This window comes from Falco biarmicus, chromosome 2 (genome assembly GCF_023638135.1).
Source record: "Falco biarmicus isolate bFalBia1 chromosome 2, bFalBia1.pri, whole genome shotgun sequence".
Lineage (NCBI taxonomy): Eukaryota > Metazoa > Chordata > Aves > Falconiformes > Falconidae > Falco > Falco biarmicus.
Window position 1 is genome coordinate 70,328,347 of NC_079289.1, and position 22,910 is coordinate 70,351,256.

At 36.7% G+C, this 22,910-nt stretch overlaps 1 protein-coding gene across 5 annotated transcripts in view; it reads left to right on the forward strand.

Annotated features, from left to right (window-relative positions):
• REV1 (REV1 DNA directed polymerase) overlaps positions 1–22,910 on the forward strand; it is a 62,695-nt gene that overhangs the window by 30,357 nt on the left and 9,428 nt on the right. Inside the window, exons 1-10 of one of the 5 annotated variants that reach the window (XM_056328597.1) lie at positions 2,223–2,592; positions 3,979–4,108; positions 5,112–5,240; positions 5,912–6,066; positions 8,500–8,619; positions 11,322–11,542; positions 13,816–13,988; positions 18,102–18,204; positions 20,384–20,540; positions 20,893–21,095. In XM_056328597.1, coding sequence (XP_056184572.1) covers positions 4,023–4,108; positions 5,112–5,240; positions 5,912–6,066; positions 8,500–8,619; positions 11,322–11,542; positions 13,816–13,988; positions 18,102–18,204; positions 20,384–20,540; positions 20,893–21,095 — 1,347 coding nt within the window. In that variant the 5' untranslated portion in view covers positions 2,223–2,592; positions 3,979–4,022. Of the gene's footprint in view, positions 1–2,222; positions 2,593–3,975; positions 4,109–5,111; positions 5,241–5,911; positions 6,067–8,499; positions 8,620–11,321; positions 11,543–13,815; positions 13,989–18,101; positions 18,205–20,383; positions 20,541–20,892; positions 21,096–22,910 lie in introns of those variants that run through there. The other 4 variants (XM_056328596.1, XM_056328595.1, XM_056328593.1 and 1 more) reach the window with 4 other exon arrangements.

Here is a 22,910-nt window from a genome sequence, read left to right on the forward strand (position 1 = left end):
AGTGTAAGAAAGCATATTGCTAAACATTGGCAAGTTGTTTCTGTTTTGGTTTTTTTTTTTTTTTCCCCCGCCAACAGTCTGCTTAATCAGCTTGAAACTTAGTTTTTACCTCAGGGCTGGTAAAAAGTGCATGTACAAGGGGCAACTGCTATTTCATTTCAGTTTAGATTTGAAAGTTGAGTTTCTCCTTTGCCCCTTGTATATGCACTTTTTCCAACCTTATGGTAGCAAGTACTACTGTTACAAAGTTTACACCTTAGTGAGTTATTTTGTTGATATAAGAGGTGGAAAAAGACAGGTTGTTCTTCCATGGTTATTTCTGAAATGTTAGTACTTCAAAAAGAAAAAAAAAACAAAACCAAAAAAAAACCCTAAAACAGAAAAAACCCTAATCAATTCTGCCAATTTTCAAAGACATGTGGAAACAAGGTATTACAGGAAGTGATGCCATTTTATTGGTCTTTTTGCTGTAGTTTAAGATCACTTCAAAACTGAGGTAGAATATATGTTTGTGGAACCCACTGGCCTTTAACTCTTTGAGGACTTTTCAGGATGCTCCAGACTTAGCTTCTGCTATGTTGTTTGCAATGCCATATACAAGTGTGTTACAAAGATAGCTGTGGTTTTTATGGTGTTGGATTTTCTGTAGTATAGCTTGCGTATGCACTATTAATTGGTAGTTCAGTTTTATACAGCGCCTTCGTAACTTTTATTAGGATCTTACACTGGGTAAGGGTGTGACAATACGATCAAGTGATGTTTGGAGAGTGAGGCAGTTAAATTATTGAAGTTAGCTGATTATCTAGCATGTTCTTTGTGATTCACAAATTCAATAGTGTCTCTTCTACTATATGTACTGCTTAAGGGTACAGCAGATTTCAGCCTATTGTATAACAAACTCAGTTTCTTACTGCAGCAGCTTTTTCCGGATAGCCCCACATTCGTTTCTTTAACTTCAGCATCCAATCTCACTGGCTTGCACACAGGCAGGCAGCTAGCTCTTTCTTTCTTGATACTTAGTCTGGTTGTGCAACCTGTTGTTTTGGTGAAAGGATTTTTTTCCTAACACTCTTTTTATAGTCTTTATCTCATCAGCCGCAGTTCATAATATTTTTTTTAGTCTCTTTATGAATTTTTATGTCCATGCACAATGGTTTTATCAACAAAAATTACAACCTGTTGTTTCTGCTTGCATTCTCATAAGTACATGGCTTGTCTTCCTTTTGGGGAAAAGAAATTGGTTAGTTATGGTCTTAGATGAAAAGGTGGAATTACGGGTTAGGCTTTTCTAACATAACAGTGTCTTAGAGAATTTATATGACACACTTCACAGCATGTGTTTAATTGTGCCATGCTAGAGGTAGACACAGTCCAGTAGGTACATGTATCACATGGAAAAGATACTTTTCTAAAATATCAAAAATTCAAAATGCTAAATTATGCTGTTAAACATACACAATTCTGTTTGAGGACATGTTATGTAAATGAAATGAAAAGGTAGTTGGCACCAACTCTGAACATGAGCATATTTTTACATCCATGCTTCAACATGGAACTCACATCATTTTTTGATGCTTCGTGCTTTCCAGGCTGTTCTCTGATTTTGCTTTCTCCAGGTCTTGCCTATTAGAAAAAATGTTCTAAATTAAAAAAAAAAAAACCCACACCAAAAAAGAACAAACAAAACCAAACCTTTATGAATCACTTTTGACCAAATACTGAATTCCGCTGCTTCAGCTACTTCTTTTTTTGCAAATTACTTCTTTAGTGATACTGGTTCTGCCTTTTGATCTGCATTGCTAGAGAAATATCTAGTGTCAATAGAATCTTGACTCTTTTATGAAATACTTTCTTTTTCTTGTTTGAATTCATCCAAAAATGTGTAACTTTTAAATTTAAAAACTTGCTATCATTCTCGCCCTAAATCTCCGAATTGGAGATAGTCTTTCTGGGTAGTAGAAATTACTTCTCTACATACATGCCATCTTTAACATTCATGTTCTAAAGATAGAAGATTAACATATGTTAATCAGGATTCATAGTTTGGGGTCTCTTTTCCATGGCCAGGATGCCCAAGATGTGAATGTTTTCTAGGCTTCCTTTCCCTCAACCCTAGTATCTCCCTTTTTTCATTCTAAAGAGCAGCAGATTTTAACCATCATATTAGTCACAGATTTATTCTCAGCGATTTCTTTTTCACAGACTTGGGTCCTGGCCTCTGATTTCTCCATCCGTTGCTCCACATTCACCATGTGCCTGTCTAGTTTCCCAGCTTTTGATGAGAGGTTCTCTACCTCGCCTTCCATTGAGGACAATGTGTTCTGCATTGCCCTGAATTTCACATGAAGTGACTCCATCAGCTCATGGGGGGATCTGCTCTGCTGCGAAGTGGAAAAAGTCGACGAGTCCAATGAAGATAGACAAGATGACAGCATCATCTCAGGCCAGGGCACAGGAAGGCATGGACTAAAGAAATTGTTCTTGTCATTCTTATCTTTATTTGGGGCATAATTTTGCTCTAATTTTCAGTTGCCGACATCTTAGGTAACTTACTGAGCTCATCATTCATGAAAATATTTAAGACATAAAAAGGTACACAAATTTAGCAGAGATTCTGAACAAAAGCAGTTTTTCATGAGTCAGGTTCTACCCCTGCTGTCTCCACTCACTACAACACTTTCTCTGGTCTGATAAGTACTTGAATGTGCACACCATGTTACTGCGTAACGTAACATTGTGGCACTGAAGAAAACTCCCTGTTTATTATGTTACAGTGGTGTATGGTGGTATATAGACTACAGTAATGAAAAAGAACTATAACATGCATACTGGATTTCATTTTAAGTAAATAGAAGCTTTTTGTCTGTGATAACTTGTTTTGATTCTGGTGGGGAGTTTGGGAGGGCATAGTAATTTTTGCATCTAGCCATTTTTGCAGGCTGATAAATATTCAGAATATAGGCACATATCTTTCAAGGTTTACATACCGTGAAAACCCAAATAGAAAGGAATAGAAAATGCTGTACTTGATGCCAGTTATGCAGTGTCATGGAATTCTGTTCTATAGTACCTAGTATGCAGTGGGCCTAGAGGACTCTAAAATTTATCTAAGAGCATGCAGTAAAGTTTTCTAAAATTAGGGAAGGTCTGTCTCATTTTAAGTCTGGGGTTGCCGTATTTATAAATGTATCGTTTTGATCAAAGGTAAATTTATGGTGATATTTGAAAGAAGTTGACATATCCTAGTAAGAGAATTACTAGGAAGGAACAGCAGTTTTGCCAATTAATATCCCCGTAAGAGTGTTAAAGGAAATGTAAGTTTCTAGCTGGTGTTTTTTAGTTTGAACTAATTAGCATTCTGGTTATTTCACTTCTTAAAAATCACTTTGTGGTATCTAAATTATTAGAAAAGTAGTTCCAAGTAAGAGGTTGTAAGTAGGATAAAAAATGGGTTTGTATTCTGAATTCAGTTTCTGTGTTCTGGTGGTAGTTGTGCTTTTGTAAAAAGGAATGTAGCAAAGTGTCTTGTTCAGCCAAGCAGTTGGTAAATTTTTGAGTGTCTTGTATTTGTTTACAGGATGTGGTTGTAGCAGTTAGCCTCAAGTGTTTGTTCATTTTTATTGTCATTAAAGCTGACTGAGATCAGTCTTGTTTTACACTATGGTGTATGTCATCACCAACAAGCTGCTGTCTAGTAATTTTGGGGGAAATAGAAACAGAAATTTTCTGTAGCTTAATGTTATTCTCAGTAATACGTACAGACCTACCTGCAGAGAGAGATTACTCAGGGGCGGTCTGGTGTTTTTTTCCTGGACCATGACATGAATCAATATAGTAATAAGAACCTCTTCATCAACAGGTAGCAGTATAGAAATTGTATAAAATAAAATCAATAATGTTTATATTATTCACATTCTGTCTGTTGAACTTTTAAGAAAAACAGTATAAAACCAAATATAAATATTATTTTCCAAGCAGAAATTAGAGTACCTGATAAACTGGACTCATCAGTCTGGGAGCATATGGATTCCACACATGTGAATGGAGCTGACTTTGATCTCACTATTCTGTCCATGGCTGAAATAGCTTCTTGTAGTTATGAAGCCAGGTAGGTAAAAGTTACGTATCAGGTTGCTTGAAAATCTCATACAGATAAGCATAAAATGTCCAAAAACAGCAGTTGTTCAGTCTGCTTCTTTAGCGTTATCTAGACAGGAATTTTTTTGTAATGTTTTCAAAACTTGTAGTTATATAGGTTGTTAGAATTTAACACTAGGTCTTTCATGTGGATGCTGCTGCTTTTTAAACACTCCTTAATAGCTCTTAACCTAACCTGCATGTTACTTGAAACAAAGCCTATTAAGGAAAACCTTGTGCCACTCACTCTGATATTGTTGATTTCATGATGTTATCTTCACTTCTTTGTGTCAAAATTGCATTCTTTTATGGAATTAAGAACACTTTGTTGCTGAAGGAAGTAAAATCAGACAGGAACTGCAATTACTAAACTTAAAACCGTTTCTCACACAGATTACTCTGAGCATCCCCAGTAACGTACATTATAAATCTTCAGAGTATGAAATGACTTGTTAAAAATAGAAGCACAGTGTTGGAAATAGGATTTTCTTTCCTGGTGGAAATAATACTCCAGAAATTATTCCTTCGTTTGAAACCTTTCTCAAGCATGTTAAGATAGGCAGGCTTATATTTGTATCTTAGAAAGTTAAGAGTTCATTTATTACAGGAGCATAATTTTGTCAACTTGCACAGTGGAATATAAGATCCAGTTACCTTAGTTGCTGTAGTTTATGCTTGGTTTTAATTTGAAACAAGGTAGCAAGTAGCGCTTTCTGGAGACTTTTGGTTTAAGCATGTTCCTAAAGGGGAGTTGTCTGTGCTGCATGCCTGAATATTGTACAGCTACTTCAAATACTCAATCTGCAGTTATTTTTCTTATCTATTAAATTGCTAGCAGTTGGGACTAAACTCCTTTTTGTTGACAATTCATTTTTATGGGAAAAGACAAATACTTCATTCGAAAATACCTCATATTTATTTGTGGAAAAGTTGGTACTGTGTTTATTTGGGGTTTTTTTATCCTTCCAATTTAGACAAGTTGGCATAAAGAATGGAATGTTTTTTGGTCAAGCAAAGAAGTTGTGTCCAAATCTTCAAGCAGTTTCTTATGATTTTGATGCATACAAAGAAGTTGCACGGACGGTATATGAAATATTAGCAAGGTAACACGCTGTTTGTTTGCATGATCTTTCGTGGTAAGATTATCAAGCATATTTTATTTGCCACTGCTGCATGCCGTTATTCAATTTAGCATTTTCACCTCCATGTTACTTTTCAGCTTCAATTAAGCCATTCCTATTTGAGATCTTCCTTTTGTAGTATTTTTGTTATTTAAGCCCTGTGCTGCTTCTGAGCATTCTGTCTTGAAGCCAGATCCTCTAAACAGTGAACATCTGACTTCCAAAGGAGTCATTGTTACATTTTTTTACTGATTACACTGTGAGAAGCAGATCTTTGCTTAGTAGTGAGGTACTTCCAGGAGGGTTTCTTGAGTAACTTAAGAAGGGGTTATTGGAGTAACATCTATTAGATTTTATACTTCCTGGGGTTTAAATGCACTTGAACAAAACTGGAAATTTCTTATTGTCAATGAAAAATAAGTGTTCATCTCTTCCAGTTGTTCCTTTAGAATAGAGATGCATGTTGAAATTAGTCCTACCTTAGCAACGTTACTGTAATTTGCTGGTTTATCATTTTTAATATGTAAGTGATGTGTGATACAAAATAAGCAGGGAAATGCCACCACAAAAGGAAGACTTTATTTGCTACATATTTGTTTTAACAGATGGTGAGCTGTTGCTGGTGTTTCACCTCCTTTACTTTGTGTTGATAGCTATACTCATAACATCGAAGCAGTCAGTTGTGATGAAGCACTAGTAGATATCACTGAAATACTTACAGAGACCAGATTGACTCCCGATGAACTTGCAAATGCTATCCGCACCGAAATCAAAGCCCAAACTAAATGCACTGCTTCTGTTGGGATGGGTAAGTACCTTATTTCATTTCTGTTTACAAGCTTTGCCTGCTATTGTTAGGTGTATCAAAGCTATGTAAGATTGCTAAAACTCTGTAAGTACATGTGTGATACGGAATATATTGCCATTTACATTAGTGTAACTAAAAATGCAGGAAAATCTTCATATATGGGAAGTTTTAAGCAAAAATCTATAAAATTGCCATTGCTTCTCCATTGTTATCTGAACAGTATGCTAAAATCCCATCCATATTATATTATTACATTCAACTTCATGAAATGCTACTGTAGTTTTCCAGTAAATGGAAAAATGAGTGGATATTCTGTTCCTTATTGGAGATAGCAGTAAAAATTTACAGGGTGGCATGATTTAGTATAATTATTAGAAGATATTGAAAGCAAAAATTTATATGATTTATAGTAGGTGTTGTGTATGAAATCACACATCTGAAGAGACTTACTTGATTTCTTTTCACTTAGGCCTTTCCTTTCTCCTTTGTTTTTGTCCCTAATTAAACTAGAGTATCCGTAAATAAATATACGGAGCATGTATAAGTGTATGAAATCCACTTGTGAGACAAGCTGAAATTCATTACTGTAAGCAGAATTCTTCCTTTATTTCTTATGATATCATAGTACAGAGACTGTAATTCCCTGGATTCGTGTTTATGTCTTGTTTTACTTGAAATACATTTGTAATCTCTTTTATATGCTTATTTAGTGTTTGTTTTTTGCTTTAGAAAGTGCAGAATTAGGTTTTAAAACATTATTTTCTAATCTGGTATCATAATTCTCTTAGAGATTGAAAGAGACAAATGCCTATGAGCAATTATTATTTTTTTTTCCTAATAATCAATTTGTGTGAGATACTGGAAAATAAGGATATTGGTATCTTTTCTAGAAAATTGTATGGTAGGTGCACAACAAGGACGTTTACTCTTCACTTATAGTTCATCATTAAGTAAATAAATCAGAGGAAACAATTGTACTATTACATGAACGTAGAGACCTTATCTGAAAAACATGGTCTGCCTGAAATGTGTATCTTATGTGATTTATATGTTGCCCAATGGGAAAGTTGTACCAATATAATAAAATGTAAATTTGAATAGATTATGTTAATACTATTGAGATCTCCTCTTGACACTCTTGTCTGATTAGAGATAAATTAAGGAAGGCCATGCTTATAGCAGTTGAATAAATTTGATTTATTACCCTAGAGATTTTAGTGGCTAAACTAAACTGCTTTAAACAATGCTAGTGAAAGATTAAACACTCATCTATAAATATCCTGTATCCATATCCTGTTAAGATGTAAACATCTTAACCATTTTTTAAGTGAGGTATTAGTTTTCTCCTACTTTACATCAGTGTTGTGGGTATAATACATTGCAGAAGGTAAATCACTGAGATTTCCTGGTGTTAGAGGCTATGTTGGTATGTTTGATAGATAAGAGGATCAGTAATCTTCAGTACTCTATAGACAAAACATGGATCCCCAAAGTTAAATACGAAATTGAGAGGAATGTGTCATTAACTGTTTCATCAATTTAGCGCCTCAGTAGAAACAGTGCATGTTAAACTCTTGTTACTGTTCTTATTAACTAAAATTTTAGAATAGACAAAAGAAATGTGAACATAGGTGGGAGGAGAGGAGCAATAGTAACACACAGTGCTGTGGGTTATGAATTCCCTTGACCTTTTCTTAGTTTGCTTTATCTTAGAACAGGGTGTTTGAGTGGCAATAATGAATATGTTTGCGTATCATTTCAGAGATCTTACTGGCTGGGCACGAGTAAGCCTATAAGCAGACAAGAAAAAGTGCTGAAATAGGTCTTGTTCCCACCACACTTTATAAGTGTATATAATAATTTAATGAAATCATTGGATTATTTTAGTGAATACTCAGGCCCAAATATTACCTTAATTCCAGTATTTCAGATAAAATACACTTGATGAAGTGGTCACCTAATTATTATTTATGTTGACCACAGTGGATTTTTTGAAGTTCTGCAGTGTTAAAATACTACACTTCTAATTCTTTCAACCGTTTCCACTTAACTGTTTATCTGTATCTCTACATGTGTAGACCATAACCAAGACCAATAAATTCATTGTTCTTAGGGAAGTGTCCTGTACTTACTTTTTGGTTGGTTTGGGTTTTTTTGGTGGGATTTTGTTTGGTTGGTTTTAACTTTGCAGTTCCAGTTTTACTGGTTACACTGATGTAATTCCAATTACACTGATGTAATGACAAGTACTGCTAGCTGCTAATCTGAAAGTAGATACTGTGCATATATATGAATGCATTTCATTAAATTCTTTGTAAAAGATAAAGGATTTGACCGTGCTTTCTGCATTTTTACCTTGACTGTTGAACTGCAGCATTCTACTTGAGAAGACAGAAGTTAGTACCGACACACTTTAATTTGTTCTTTTTACAGGTTCCAATATTCTGCTGGCCAGAATGGCAACTCGTAAAGCAAAACCAGATGGACAGTATCACTTAAAACCTGAAGAAGTGGATGATTTTATCAGAGGGCAACTTGTTACCAGTCTTCCAGGTACTCCTTTCTTTTAGAGAACATTTTGCCTCCTGGTACTAAAACTGTGTCAGCTACACATATGTGTTCTGGATCAAATAAGATTAGATGTTATTCCATTGTTTTGATCAAAAAAAAAGAAGATATACTGATTTCTAAAAATTTCTGACATTTCTGAAAAGAATCTGTTACCTTTTTGTGTCTTGGAGAAGCATCTTTTTCAGTGAAGAATTTTACAGATTCATACAGCGTGATCTATGGAAGAGGCTCAGAGTTTAGTTTGTTATGCAACCTTATATTCTTTACTAAAATTATTTAGATAAGTCATTTCAAGTGAGTGCTAGTTTGTTGTATCATAATGAATGTAATAAAATGAGTAACGTCAGGTACTTATTGCTGAGAGAAGCAGGTTGTTCTTAGAACTGAGAACTAGCCCAAGAGAGTACTCTTTCTAAAAAAGGAGTGTATGAAGTCAGGAGTTGGAAAAAATAGTGCAGATGCCATAATAAAACAGAGGGCATATGAAGGAAAAAAAGGAGAGAGGAGTTTGTTTAATCTCTCCTGCATCTAAGAAACTCAGAGATATTTCAGAGAGCATAAGGACAGAAGGAAAATGAAGAAATAAAAGTTTGGCAGAGGAGAGTGTTACCAAACTAGAGAAGTGTTCCTGCTTGCAACTTAAGCTATATTAGAATGGGTGATAAATAGAGGGAAAGGTGGAAAACAAGGCTAGTGTGGGAATATTACCACTGTTATACATCCAGCTATAGACAGTTTTTGGTTCTGGTAGACTTGGAATACTCATTAGGCTTTTGTTACACAAGTAATTGCTTTTTTGGGGGGTAAGGATCTTTAGTCAATAGTATATTGCAACTGTGACAGAATGTGTTGATTTTTTAAAGAACAACAGGTTTCTCAAATTCCAGTTGGTTTTTACCTAGTTGTCTGAAGAAACGATTGTGACTATGACAATTTATAATTTCAAGTGTGACAGTACTAATAACTTCATGAACTGTTTGGCAGTTTTAGTCAAATCTTACTGAGAGGTGTAATTTCTAATGACATAGTGTTTCCACAAGTTTTGTGAAAAATGACCGCTTGACAGAGAAGAGTGGTCCAGATGAGTACATCCTTCGAGGAACAGGCAGGCAAAATAAACTGTTGTACATTTTGGCAGTTGTTCGCAGTCATCATATGTATAGGCAGAGTACATGTTTTCTGTCCTGCATTCCTTAGATAGGAGAGAGAAGGATATTTGAGTGAGAAGTGGAGCAATTGAGTGGGATGCCTGTGGACATAGAGAAGACCAGGGAGAAAGTGGAGGGGAAGAAAGAACCGTTTCTGGCCCACAGGTTTTTTACGGAGATTCTCCAAGGCATTGTGGGAGAGATGAGATGGCAGGGAACTGGATTTACTGTGCTGGGAGCATGGCAGGCAGTAAGGATATACGGACTACAGCTGTATGAAAACAGGCTTTATTATATTTTCTTTATTGTTCCAGAAAAATACTCTAAAGTGTTGTAGGCTAAACTGTTTCCTGGCATCTAACTCTGCGTTGTATTGTTAGTCAATACTTTAGTAGTATAATGTGACACAGGCATAGTGCAAAAAATGCTGAGTAAGCAGTCAGTTATGCTTTGTATGTTAATGATCAGCCTACATTTGTACACAGTTATTTAGTGTTAAATGTTCAAAATAGTATTTTCTCTGTTTAAGGAAAAAAAAATGGAAGGGAAACAAAAAATAGACAGTAATAGGCACTGAAATGGAAAAGTGGTAGGAAAGCATACGTGGACAGGTGCAGTTTACTAGAAATTTTCTTAATGTATCCCCTTCCATGGCCAAACATAATTCACAGCACAGCACCATTGCTCTTTGGCCTAACTTACAGGTGGTGTTTTTCTTCCAGAAAATTATTCATGTAGTACCATGCTTTGATGTATTTTAAAGTTTTCAGAATTGACTTGCATGTTCATAGTAAAAACTTTCTAATGTTTTCAATAAAGCTACCTAGACAAAGAAACAGATTATGAAAGCTAGAAGCTGATTACCTGGGGTTTCTAACTTTCACTGACTTTGCTAGTGTAAACTCAAAGGACTAATATTTTTCAGAAGTAACAGGCCTCCCCTCCAAAATTCAGAAACACACTTAAGTTTATCACACTCACATATGTGATGTTGCCATGGTTACCTACAATTTCCAGTGTTTGGTAATTCAGAGCACAAATGATACAGGTATGCTATCACTTCTACTTGAAATACTGTTTTTCTACCAAGGAAGCAGTGGAACAGTAGTCAAAATATTTGTTGGTTTTCTTTTAGATAAAATCACTTGTATATGATGGCAAAACATATTACATGTTGGACACTCTTTTTGGACTGAGTGTTGTGGTCTTCAGAGCTGTATACTCTGTAACAGGCACTACCTTGTCAAGAAGATTTGCAAGCAGGAGTCATTCACATTTTACCCAGAAATAAAGAAATGCGCAGCAGTATGACATCTTAAACTAAATATATAAAACAGATTAAAGAAACACAGGTGAAGACAGCAAAAGTTTCCCTTTGAACCATGTTTTATTGAGTGGAATTTATCTTTTATGGTGTATATTTATTTATTTATTTGATATGACCTAGTGTAGGTTTAAAAAGACATTTTATTTTTTTCAAAACCTGACTGGCTTTGAATTGTGTAGTGTTAACAGAACTAATTGCTTTGTTGTTAGGAGTTGGCAGGACGATGGAATCTAAGCTGGCTTCTTTGGGAATTAAAACCTGTGGAGATTTGCAGTGTGCTTCAATGTCAAAACTGCAGAAAGAATTTGGTCCAAAAACAGGACAAATGCTCTACAGATTTTGTCGTGGTTTGGATGATCGACCTGTTCGTACAGAAAAAGAAAGAAAATCTGTTTCAGCAGAAATCAACTATGGAATAAGGTTTACTCAGGTAAATTTGAACTTACTTTCTTTTCTGCAGTGACTTCTGTGAGCTGTAGAAGAATCTTCTCATATTCTGATTATTTTCACTTACACTTTGATCTGTTAGAGCACCATCTTAGCCACCAAATAGAAATAAGGAAAATTAAGAAGTAGGAGACAAAACAATAAAATGGGAGAAGAGACTGCAAAAGTATTGGACTGAAAAGAAGCTTGCACAAAATTAGCTGGCTATTCTGCATTCGTTATGCAAGTCTGGTGCAGAAAAAGGGAACTGCAGTAGGTTTGTCAGCACCTAGCATTCTCTTTCATTTAAGTGCTGATTATTCAAAGATGCCAGTGCCTGAAACCATCACCAGCTACTCCAGTACAACACTTTTGTTAGACCTTTTACAAATATTGTAGGAGGGGAAGTGTTGTTGACAAAATTGTATTAAAAAATAACTCAGCTTGAAGCATTTATAGAAATGATAGAAAAGTCAGGTTGGGAGAGAGACCTCATGATACTGTGTAGTCCAGCCTTTTGCTCAAAGCAGGGGGAAGCTATGAGATCAGACCAGTTGCTCAGGACTTTATCCAATCTGGTGTTGGAAACCTCAAAGAATGGAGACTGCACAACTTCTCTGAGCAACATATTCCACTGCTTGACTTTCCTCATGGTGAAAAGATTTTCCTTATAAACCCTATGCTCTTCATCATCTAGGTGTATGCTTAAAGTTAGACTTGCAATTCTGTGTTGGGGTTTCTAAATACGTAGGTTTTTAAAAAACTTATTTCCAAAAGGGTAAGTATTTCCTACTTATTTCAGCATTAGGATAGGATTCTACCATCTCACCTAACTTCAGCAACCTACAATATAAAGAAAACACTTGAAGTTAAATAAGACAATTGCCTGTGAGTCAGCTTGCTCTTTTCACTTGTCATGAAAAGGAGTGGTTAGGTCAGGTTACTTAAAGAATTACCACCAGAGAGTTTTAAGTGCAACATGTTTAATAGGAATATGAGGAAATGCATCTACCCAAGATTCACTGGCAAGATTCATTCTGTTACTTATTACATGGAGTAAATGCACAAAGATAAATCGAGTTGAAACCAAGTCAATAGTAGAATTGGAAACAGTTTGTAAAGATCAAAGGTATAAAAGGGTAAAGGAGATCCTCCCATTGAGTCACAAGGTTTAGAGTAGACCCCCTTGCTTTCTAAACTCTCACAGAGTTTAGGTGCGGCTGGATCCAGCCTTAGTCTCAGGCTTGGTCAGCAGTTTTTGTCTGAAAGGGAAAGGTATAGAAAGTGGGGTAAAGAACAAGGGAGACCTTTCTGCTGAGTCACGAGGTTCAGAATAGACCCCCTTGCTTTCTAAACTCTCTCAGAGTTTAGGTGTGGCTGGATGTTTTCCTAGTCTCAGACTTGGACGACAGATTAGATCTAAAGGCAGGGAGGGAGGGAGAGAGACAGAAAGTTTATTCACAGTGCATAAGAGTTTAGCAGCAAATCAGTTTGTTTTAAATCACAAGATTACTTCAGGCTTGCAATATATATTACAGCAAAGCTAAATACCTACTAAAAGTTTGCCCTTGAGTTCATTGAAATACTCATATCGTTATGCCTTTTCATTCCTCGAAGGGCGAAGGGTTGAGCTTCAAGGAGCAGGGGTATCAGCCCAGGCCCCATCATTGACCTTCCACGATGGTCCCCCTCGTATCACAAACTGAGCGGTTTGCGAGCTCTGAGCAGCGTCCGGCTCAGAGGGAGATGCTGGTCGCAGCCTGTTGCGCTCCAGGAGAGCTCAAAAAGGTCTCACTTTAGCACTGCTGTTTATGAGGCTGTGAGATGACTGCCTTTAGTCATCAGCAAATTTCCATCCCAACCTCAACCTGTGTTGGTAATTTGCTGAAAAATTCCAGGAGCAATATATTATTCCACTTGGTTACCGCTCAGACTGTGATCCAGCAGGAGCATTCTGAGGCTGTCAGGGAATAACTCACCGTTTCCGTTCTTCTTCCCTGCTTTGACCAGTCACTGGGGAGTTCCAGCACAGGCAGTGCCATTCCCTGCCTCAGTTGAGTAGAGGAGGTACAGCCAAGAGGTGCTTAACTGCCCAACTCATTACTCAAGGCACCGAGGACTAGCTGGCAGCTGCCAAGGTTGTAGAGCAGCCTGAAGAAGGGAAAGTGCACCACCACATCTGTTTAGACAGTCTGGATTGCATTAACTGTTAATGATTAACCTTCAATATATGAAAACTAGGAATTATCTAAACATGTTGTTGTTTTTCCCTCTCAGCCTAAGGAAGCAGAAGCTTTCCTTCTGAGCCTCTCAGAAGAAATCCAACGTAGACTTGAAGCTGCTGGTATGAAGGGTAAACGATTGACTCTTAAAATTATGGTCAGAAAGGCTGGGGCACCAGTGGAGCCTGCAAAATATGGAGGTCATGGAATCTGTGATAACATTGCCAGGTAACTACACATGGAAAAAACAATGGTCAATAGTAGGTATAAGTACACTTCTGCAGGGAGCACCAAAACTTACAGGAAGACAGGATGGAAATTTTGAAGTGCTTGGTACCTCATTGTCTACGTATCAGACCTGCACCAAAATCAGAAGTAGAGTATTATTATCAAAAGTCTTTGGTCATCAACATGAAATGTAAATCCCCCAATGATAAAAAACACAGCCTATTGGGAGGAGAAAGAAGGAAGAGAGTAAGGTGTCTGAATGAGAAAGAAGAATTTTAACATTCATGTTTTGCGTTTGAGTTTTTTCAAAGAGAAAAATGGGGGGAAAAGACACTATATCAGAAGCTGAAAAGTTTTGGGCATAGAAGAAATAATGTGTGGGTTTCAGAGGAAGCAGGAATGGGAAAGAAGGAATCTGACTCCACACAAATGCATTCTTTCTGGTTTGAGGTTGTTTTCTTAAATGAATGTACTCATGTGTCTGTGGATGCTGCTTAAAAATTAAGGTGATGTAGCAGAATATTTTCAGTGAATGATTGTGACTGTTTCTCTTGGTAGGGAGATACGTTTTTTTATCTTTTTGACTTTAATAATCTGTAGTTTAAGGTCGCTCTTAATTGGTAATAGTGTCATGAAATACTAGCTAACAAAAGCATTTTGATCTTTTAAAGGGTTTGTCTTCAAACAATAATATATAGTTATGTCTATATTGTTGGCGTACATTTCTCCAGCTTGCGCAGTATTGGAGCTGTTTTCCTTTTGCAGCACCTGTAGAAGACATATTTACATCCTGCACTGTGACATGCATGCAGCAGCGTTTTTATTTCTTTCAGTAACTAGCAGAGTTGAAATGTTCTGCTGCTGCAATCTTGTTTCCTCTCCCTGAGCTCTGTGTAATGTTGGGTACTTTTTCTTGAGAGGCTTTCTGCTATTCCTTGATAGGTTCTTGGTCACATGCTGATTGTGACAGTTGGAGTCAATTCTCAAAGAAAATTGCCTTTGTACTTGTCAAGAAGGGTGTCTGATCCAGGACCGTTCTTCTTCAAGTCTAGAGTCCATGGGGCAATATTTGCAGAATTAGTTGCTGCAGAAGACTGAGAAGCCACTTTCAGTGCTGAAGATTGGAGCTGGCATCAGACACTTTGGTCTACAGTTGTCCATCTTAGTACAGACAAGTTTCTTTATGTCAAATCTGTCTTTCCTGTTGTTTTACCAGTAAGTCTGCAGAGAATTATTTTGGTCCTAGAAGAAAAAAGACAATGAAGATCCAAAGTGGAGCTAAGAAGGTTGAGTCACAAAATCTCGAAGTCAGAGACTGTGCCCCATGTTCCAGCTGTTGAAGAAGGCAATTTGTTCACGTCTCTTGACCTTCACAGTTACGCTTTTTCATATAGTCATAAGTTCCTCATCAGAAATGCCTTTGTTTTCTTGTGGATCATTATCAACATAACAAAGTCTCTTTCTGCTTGGTCTCACTGCAGCTCTGTTGGTCTCATTGAGATGCTGCCTGTGGTGGCTGCCCATGCCCGCGCGTCATGGGGTAACCCCGTTACTCAGCCTGGGTAGTGTCAGTTGATACATCACTGTCAAAGGAGTAGGTTCTTCACGTTCCTCAAGTAGTGCTGTTACTCTTACCGATTATATTAAATTTCTGATCCTTTTTTGTTTCCTGTTGTTCAACTGGACGATGTTGACTAAAGATTTTTTTAATGTCAGACATATTACATGCTTGCATACTGAAAACACAAGAATGAAATCTAGACAGAGAGCATCATGTTATATGCGGTTTCATACAAGATTGTCTCAGTACCTTCTAAATACATATTTATTCTTCAGGCAGACACTTCTGTATCAAAGCAGTTTTTCCTTAGGTGAAGGGACGATCCTGGCTTTAGTGCGAGGGTGCATTTGGCATCTTCAAAGACAGGTCTTTTCCACTTTTCCCTCCATCTAACAGATGAATCCCTCCTGAACTGAAGGATCATTTGCTCAGGATTTCTGGTGATGGAAGAGGTGGCGTTCTTTCAGTGGCTTGGAGCTCAACAGTAGGACTTGGATGCATAGGGTCTGTCTCGTACTTGGGAGCTTTGGCATACAGTTCAGCTGTATTAAAAACTGAAACTACAGGATTCACCTTTCACTATCAGAAGCTCATCACATTTTGGGATTGGTATATCAAGAAGAAAATCCATCAGTCTATACCTTTGTCTTCTGGCTATCCCGAATATTTTGAGCTGAAGGTTACTCTTAACAGCCTAATGACGTATTTTTTTTTAGGGTGAAGTGTGTGTTGAGATAGAGCTTTATTGGAGCTAGTGCCAGACTGCCTTCTCATGAACAGCTGAATGCTTTGGACCTCATTTCTGTGGTCAGGCATGCTAATGTGCATGTGCCCTGGAATTTGCCTAATTCATGAAGTCTTCATTAAGGTATGGTGAGGGGGCACCCAAGAATACGAAGTTGTTCATACACAGCTGAAGCGGTCCTAATGCCAGGGTCTCGTTTGGCAGTGTCTCTTGTTTCTGCTTCTGGCTTTACTAATGAACTCGGCAGCCCCCATCAATCCAAATTATGCTATTTGATGATGTAAATGCTGTATTCCTGTCTGTTAGAGCATTTCTCTTCAGCCCAGTGAAAGGCGCTTTAGCAGCAGCAGGGTAACCTCTGGAAGCTGAATCCAGGCAAATGGATTAGAATCTCAGGGTGTGTTCCCTCAGGTGTGCTTTCCCTACGTACAGCCTAGTTCCAACATTTACTGGAGTTTAAAGTGACTGGTTTCTCTCTTCAGTGAAAGATTTTCTCTGTAGCTATAGCTCATGACCTTGTCCCCTCACCTCACAGGTGAATGAGTTGCTATGCTTTCTTATCCCACAGGCCAAGATCCTCTACAATGGTAACTGTAGTCCTGCAAAGGATTCAGGCTTACAGACACGCTCAAAATCGAATTCAACTTCTGAGATATTAATGGTATTTTTACTGCGCCATTGATATCAGGTCCTGGTAGTACAGCATAGACCTTTGTAAAATACTCTTCTGTGTGTGTACCTATAGACCTGTCATGCATTTCTCCCTAGTATTTTGCATAGTTGCATCATAATGGTGATATTGATGTCTTTTTTTCTTAAAAACGCTGACAGTGAGGCTCAGGGAGGTCTTCATATCACTCCCAGCAGGAAAGTTTTCCGTTTTCATATTAGCAGAACCAGACCTTTCTGGAGATAACTTGGCTGTTCATGGTGGTTTCTGACAGATTCAAAAGTAGAGTTAAAAAGGAGATGCCATCAAAGCGTTTACTAAGTTGCCGGGATGGCACGCTGTCAGAACACCAAGGTGAACGTCAATGGAGCCCACTCTGTCAGAGTTGAAACTGCATCGGTTTCCTCAGTGAGAAGACTTCACATCACTTCCATGTGTTTGATTAGCCACCTGGAATTCTGTCCTTGTCTGTCTCAAGTGTTAGGCCATTAGAGAGTCCAGAACTACCAAGCACTGCCCTGCCAAGGTCTCTGGTGGCAATTTGTAAAACTTGCGACCGGGTAATTTTGTGGGAGTTGTTGCAGAAAATTGCCCACGTGTAAGGTGTATTTGGAATGTTGTTTTAAAGTTACATACCGTTAATCCAAGTTCTTTGTTACTTGTAATCCACGTGCACATGCCTACATCTGCTTAACTCTCAGAGTTCCATCTGAAAGTCTTGCTTTAGACATTGGACAATTGACAACTGAAATAATACTGAGCAAACTCTTTATGAACCAAGCTTGAGTGAAGGATAGTGCATGAGTGCATTTCTGTGAATACTGTAAAGTGAAGCATTTTTGTCTGGCTTCAGTAGATAGCATGTATGTAAGTATATAGTATATTTGACAATTTAATGTGTGGACCACACACTGAGAGTGTTCAATTTGTAAGTAATCCTTTTCGCTGTAGAACATGCTTAGCTGTAATTACCTTTAAAAAGAAACCACAGAACAAAAAAACAGTGTTCAGGTTTTGTATGCCAGGAAATTAGATCTGTCTTTCTTTGAGGTTCTCTCTGCAATAAACACAGAATTGTTGTCTTGAGGATTTGTGAAACAGTTTCCTTTTTTATCCATGCTTTTTTATTCTTTGTAGGACTGTGACTTTAGACCATGCAACAGACAGCGCAAAAGTAATTGGGAAAGAAACTCTAAACATGTTTCACACAATGAAACTGAACATATCAGATATGCGAGGGGTGAGTTAATGGGAAAACTGAAGTTTATTCTCTTTATCAACCTTCTTTTTTGTCTTTAATAAATTTTCAGTTCCCCAGGGTACAAGATAACCAAACCTAAGCAAAAGTGTAGCTAATACAAAGTTTGTGTAAATTAGGCTATGGAATCATATTATGTTTTGTGTATTTACCTTTGAAAAACATGGTTACAAAGCCGTAAATGTAAAACCAGAAAATTTTACTGGATTAATTCATGATTTAAAACAGCCTGAGGTAACAAAGTTAAACTGCATCTTCTACAATTCTGTTAGCACATGCACATTTTATTTTGTTTTAGAATTTTCTGTAAACTTTTGCAGTTATTAGTAAAGTAGCTAACACAATTACTGCCTGTAATGCCAATCAAAAGGTAGAGATCAGAGGAGTTTTTGCTCTAGATTGCAAGTCTTAAAGCCAGAAAACTTAGCAACCCATGGTTTGGCCTTTGAAGGTAAATTGCTGGGTCTTTGAATCATGGTTTAGTTTAGAACATTCTTGCTTATCTCAGTGGTTTTGTCATAGCAATGTGAACCCATGATAAGACTATTTTGACATAAGCTCTTTCTTACAGCAGCACACAGAGGCTTTCTAAAACGAACCTGCATGTATTGGTCATCTAGATGTAGAAGTACAGTTTTGATTCAGTGTTGCCCTGCAAAGTCAGCTCCATGGCTTGTGTTTCTCCTCGGAGTTGAGGAAATACTTATCATCCTCTCCATGTCTTCTAGTCTCTTGTCTGTCTCCTTTGCTGTCTTTCCTGGCTTCTTACATTGTTCTATTTCCCTTGATTTCTTTATCCCTGGTTTTAGAGGATTCTTCTTTAAAGTTAGTATCCCATGGGTGTTGCGTACGTTGTTTTGCAAAACAAAGTACTACTTCTGACCAGGTGGCTCTGTTCAGTCCTGGAGGGGCCATTCAGTTCTAGATTATGTAATAAAGTGCAGATACATCCAAGGTCCCTCAGTGGTATTCCTTTCAACAGACTTCAGACACCTCCCATTTATATGTCTGTATTGTAGCTAGTCCCCTTAAGCTTTGCTTATACATGAGGTGCGTCATGCTTTGAAGTGTCCTTTTCATCTCAGAATCTAGAAAAGGTCCTAAAGTGATACCTTTAGCTGTTCATGCCTACCCTTGGGCAGATGAATCCACTCATTTGTTCCGTAGACTTCATACAACACTTTAACTCAAATGCTTGTCCTAAAAGGCAAAAAAAAATTAAACGATACAAAGTTGTTGGCACAGCAAGTATAGTATGCCGAAGGCTGCTTTTAAGTTCTAGAACTCAAATATTCTAGAAATGTTTCAAAACAAAAAGATAAAAGTGCAAAGAAAAGCTTTGTACAGTGATGTTTTAATATCCCATTAATTGCAACTAAAAACTGTTAACAAACAAAATCCTTGCTATGTAATTAATGGAAGACCACCTGGTGAAAATACATACATGAGCTCCTTCATGCTTTCTGAGTTGTATATACAAATTTTTTTAAGTGTTGGGTTTTTTCTTAATATTAATGGAGAATTAACAGTAAACTTGCACAATTTACGAATACATTCTTAGTTGGACACAGTTTTTGAACCCCTGTTGATTTAGTATTTAAAAGTTAATGAAAAGCGAGGGTATCTTTCAAAATGAGGAACACCTCATCTGATAAAGATAACTTTCACCAAAGTAAATTTCATCCATTGAGACTTTGCAAGGACCATGTCTAGAAGTGCAACAATGTTATTTTTCCCATTTTTAGACTGAGGTCACGGATTTAGTATAGATTGTCCTCATGAAGAACATTCCTTTCTTGTAAAAGTAACCAGATTTAATACTAATCATTTCCTGGTCAGTGCTTCTGCATTTGTTAGTGTCTAAGAAATCTGATAATAAACACAACGCTTTTCTATATCAGAAAAGTTAGATGGTATTATCTTTTTGATTTCTTATTTGTTGGATTGTGGTGGGTAATTCTGGGATTTGTTTGGGATGGTTTTAGTGGCTATTTATGTGTATTTCAACATACTTTTATTCGTTCTTTCCCCCACCCACAACAGGCAGCCAATTTCAGAGAAGGCAGTGCTAATATGAAAGACTTACAGATATTTATTTTTTAAAAAAAATATTTTATTTTTTAAACTTAATAAAATGAATGTATTCATGTTTTGGATTTAGGTTGGAATTCAGGTGCAGCAGTTAGTTCCCATCAGTAAAACTACTTCCACTCGCTCAGCAGTACAGTCTGGACACTTACCTGGTGGATCGCATTCAGTTATTGACCTTTTCCATGTTCAGAAAACAAAAAAGTGCTCGGAGGAAGAACATAAGGAAGGTCAGTAAGCTGTGTACTTTGCATGTGTGATATTGATGAGTTCTGAACGGCTCCAACATAGATTCCTTTTGGAATACTTAGTACTATACTGATACAAATTATTTAATGTAAAGAGCAGGTTTTGCTGCTTCAAATGAAAAATGCTACAAAAAAACCTTTGTATAGGATTGTTCGAATCTTTTAAAAAAGTTAATAGTAACAAAGGATACTTTGAAATAGAAAATGTTATAATTATGCTATATATTGAGTAAACTAGTAAAGAACACTGGAAATTGGCTTCACTGTATCTTGAATCTTCATAGTATTTTTAGCTATTTGAGGATCATTCTCTATTTTCTTTTCATGTGTATAGTATTTGTGGCTGCTATGGACCTTGAAATATCTTCTGATTCAAGAACTTGCACTTTTCTTCCATCTCGTGGTACCCATCTCACATCTGGTCTCAATTCTAATGTTAACAACACTGAGTCTGCGCTCAAATGGAATGGCGTGCATCCTCCTATCAGCGTAAAATCCAGGCTTAATTTGAGTATTGAGGTTCCATCTGCTTCCCAGGTAAAACCTGAGAATATAAAATTGTAATAACTTGGGATTGTTTGTCTTATTTGGATAGAGCAAAAAAAGTTACATTATACTTTTTAAAAATAAAAAGAGCTGTAGCAGAGTACAATGCACAGTAAGAAACTGTTATTGATGGAAAACTACTTTGCCTTAATAAAAGCGTTTTTTAAAATCAGTCATTTATAGGATAACTCCAAAAAGTTTGTATTTATTCAAAGAAAAGAAATAGAATTTTCAGTATCTTTTTCCCTTCCAATCACTTACCAAAGGATTGCAATGGATCAGGAATGGAAAAGATGCCAGGGATGAAATATTAAAAATCGTTACCTTCCACCTTTCACAACCAAAGCTCAGAGTCTAATTATAAAAAATGTGCAATAGACTCTAGGAAAACTTCCATCAGAGAAATTTGACACATTCTGTAGTTAATGTTGTGTTTATATGATTATGATAGGATGCAGACTTACAAATTCCCTTTTCTTGTGTTAGCTCTTAAAAATTATTTTGATTAGCTTAATCACTGATGACTTGCTCAAGAAGAATTTTGACAAGTACTTTATTTAATTTTCATGGAGACAGAATTTTTAAATGTCTTCCATTCCTCTTTGTGGCAGCAATATTCTTTGCCACAGATGCAAATAAATGATAATCAGGTAGTCTTCTCCACATAGTTTCTTGAAGTCATGTATTCTATACCAGTCTTTAAATTACACTATAAATCTCTCTTCAGGCTTGAGTCAGCGAGAAGGAACTGAACAGCAACTAGTCTTACACTCCCTCATACACTTTTACAATGACTGCTCCAGGTTTCTGCCTAAAAGGATGTCAAACTTGTATTTAGAATTTTTCATCTTCCTGTGTGTTTTAAAATTTTCTTCAAACAATAGTGAATGCATACTTAATATTTGTACAGGATATCACCTTTTAGATGAGAGGAGAACAATCTTTATTTAAGCAAAATATTTCTGCAGGGTTTGGGTTTTTTTCTGCATGCTTTAACAAAGGAAGAGCCTCCTCCTTTCCATCCCACATGTTACTCAAGCAGACATCTGTTAGAAGGGTCTGCTATAAGCAAACTACATTGAATTTTGTAGGTATTTTAGGTATAAACAGATTTACATGTTTTTCTGTAAAATTCTGTAATTTTAATTTCTGTACTTTAAATCTGTAAAAGCATTTGTTGATATTCCATTAATGGCTTTCCCAAATATTTATACATTTTTAGAAGCAAATTATGATTTGCACAGCTAGCTCAGGATCTCAAAGCCACGTAACAATATGAAGCTCTATACACTCAGATTCTGCTATAGGAGCAGTGTGTATGAGCAAGTAAAAAATGCGCTAGCTGTGCAGTAGAAGTCGTAAAGCTTTGGTGGCTCTGTGGCACAATATGCTCATCTTTCCTTCTACTGTATATTATATATGGAATATAATACGGAATTCGGTACAGGAAAGGAGTGGCGAGAGTTGGTCCCGTATTGCTATTCTTGTGCTAGAAAAGCAACAAGATACTTTACACCCAGGATTTCCAGAAAAGGTTTGTAGAGGTATATATGTAGCAAATTTGAAATGAGTGAACATGAAAAGAATGTGGAAGAATAACTGAAAGATTAATAATGCAGACAGCTTTCATCAAATGTTCTCAGTTACCATAAGCTGAGTAGCTTTTCACAGATATTTGTAGTTCCTCTCTGTAAATCCAGAATCTGGTCATCAACTCCAAATTTTCTTCTTGAAGGTAAAAGATAAAGTTTTCTAACACTGCTGTGGAGTCTCATTTAGCAGAAGTTAGAGGCAAACATTGACATT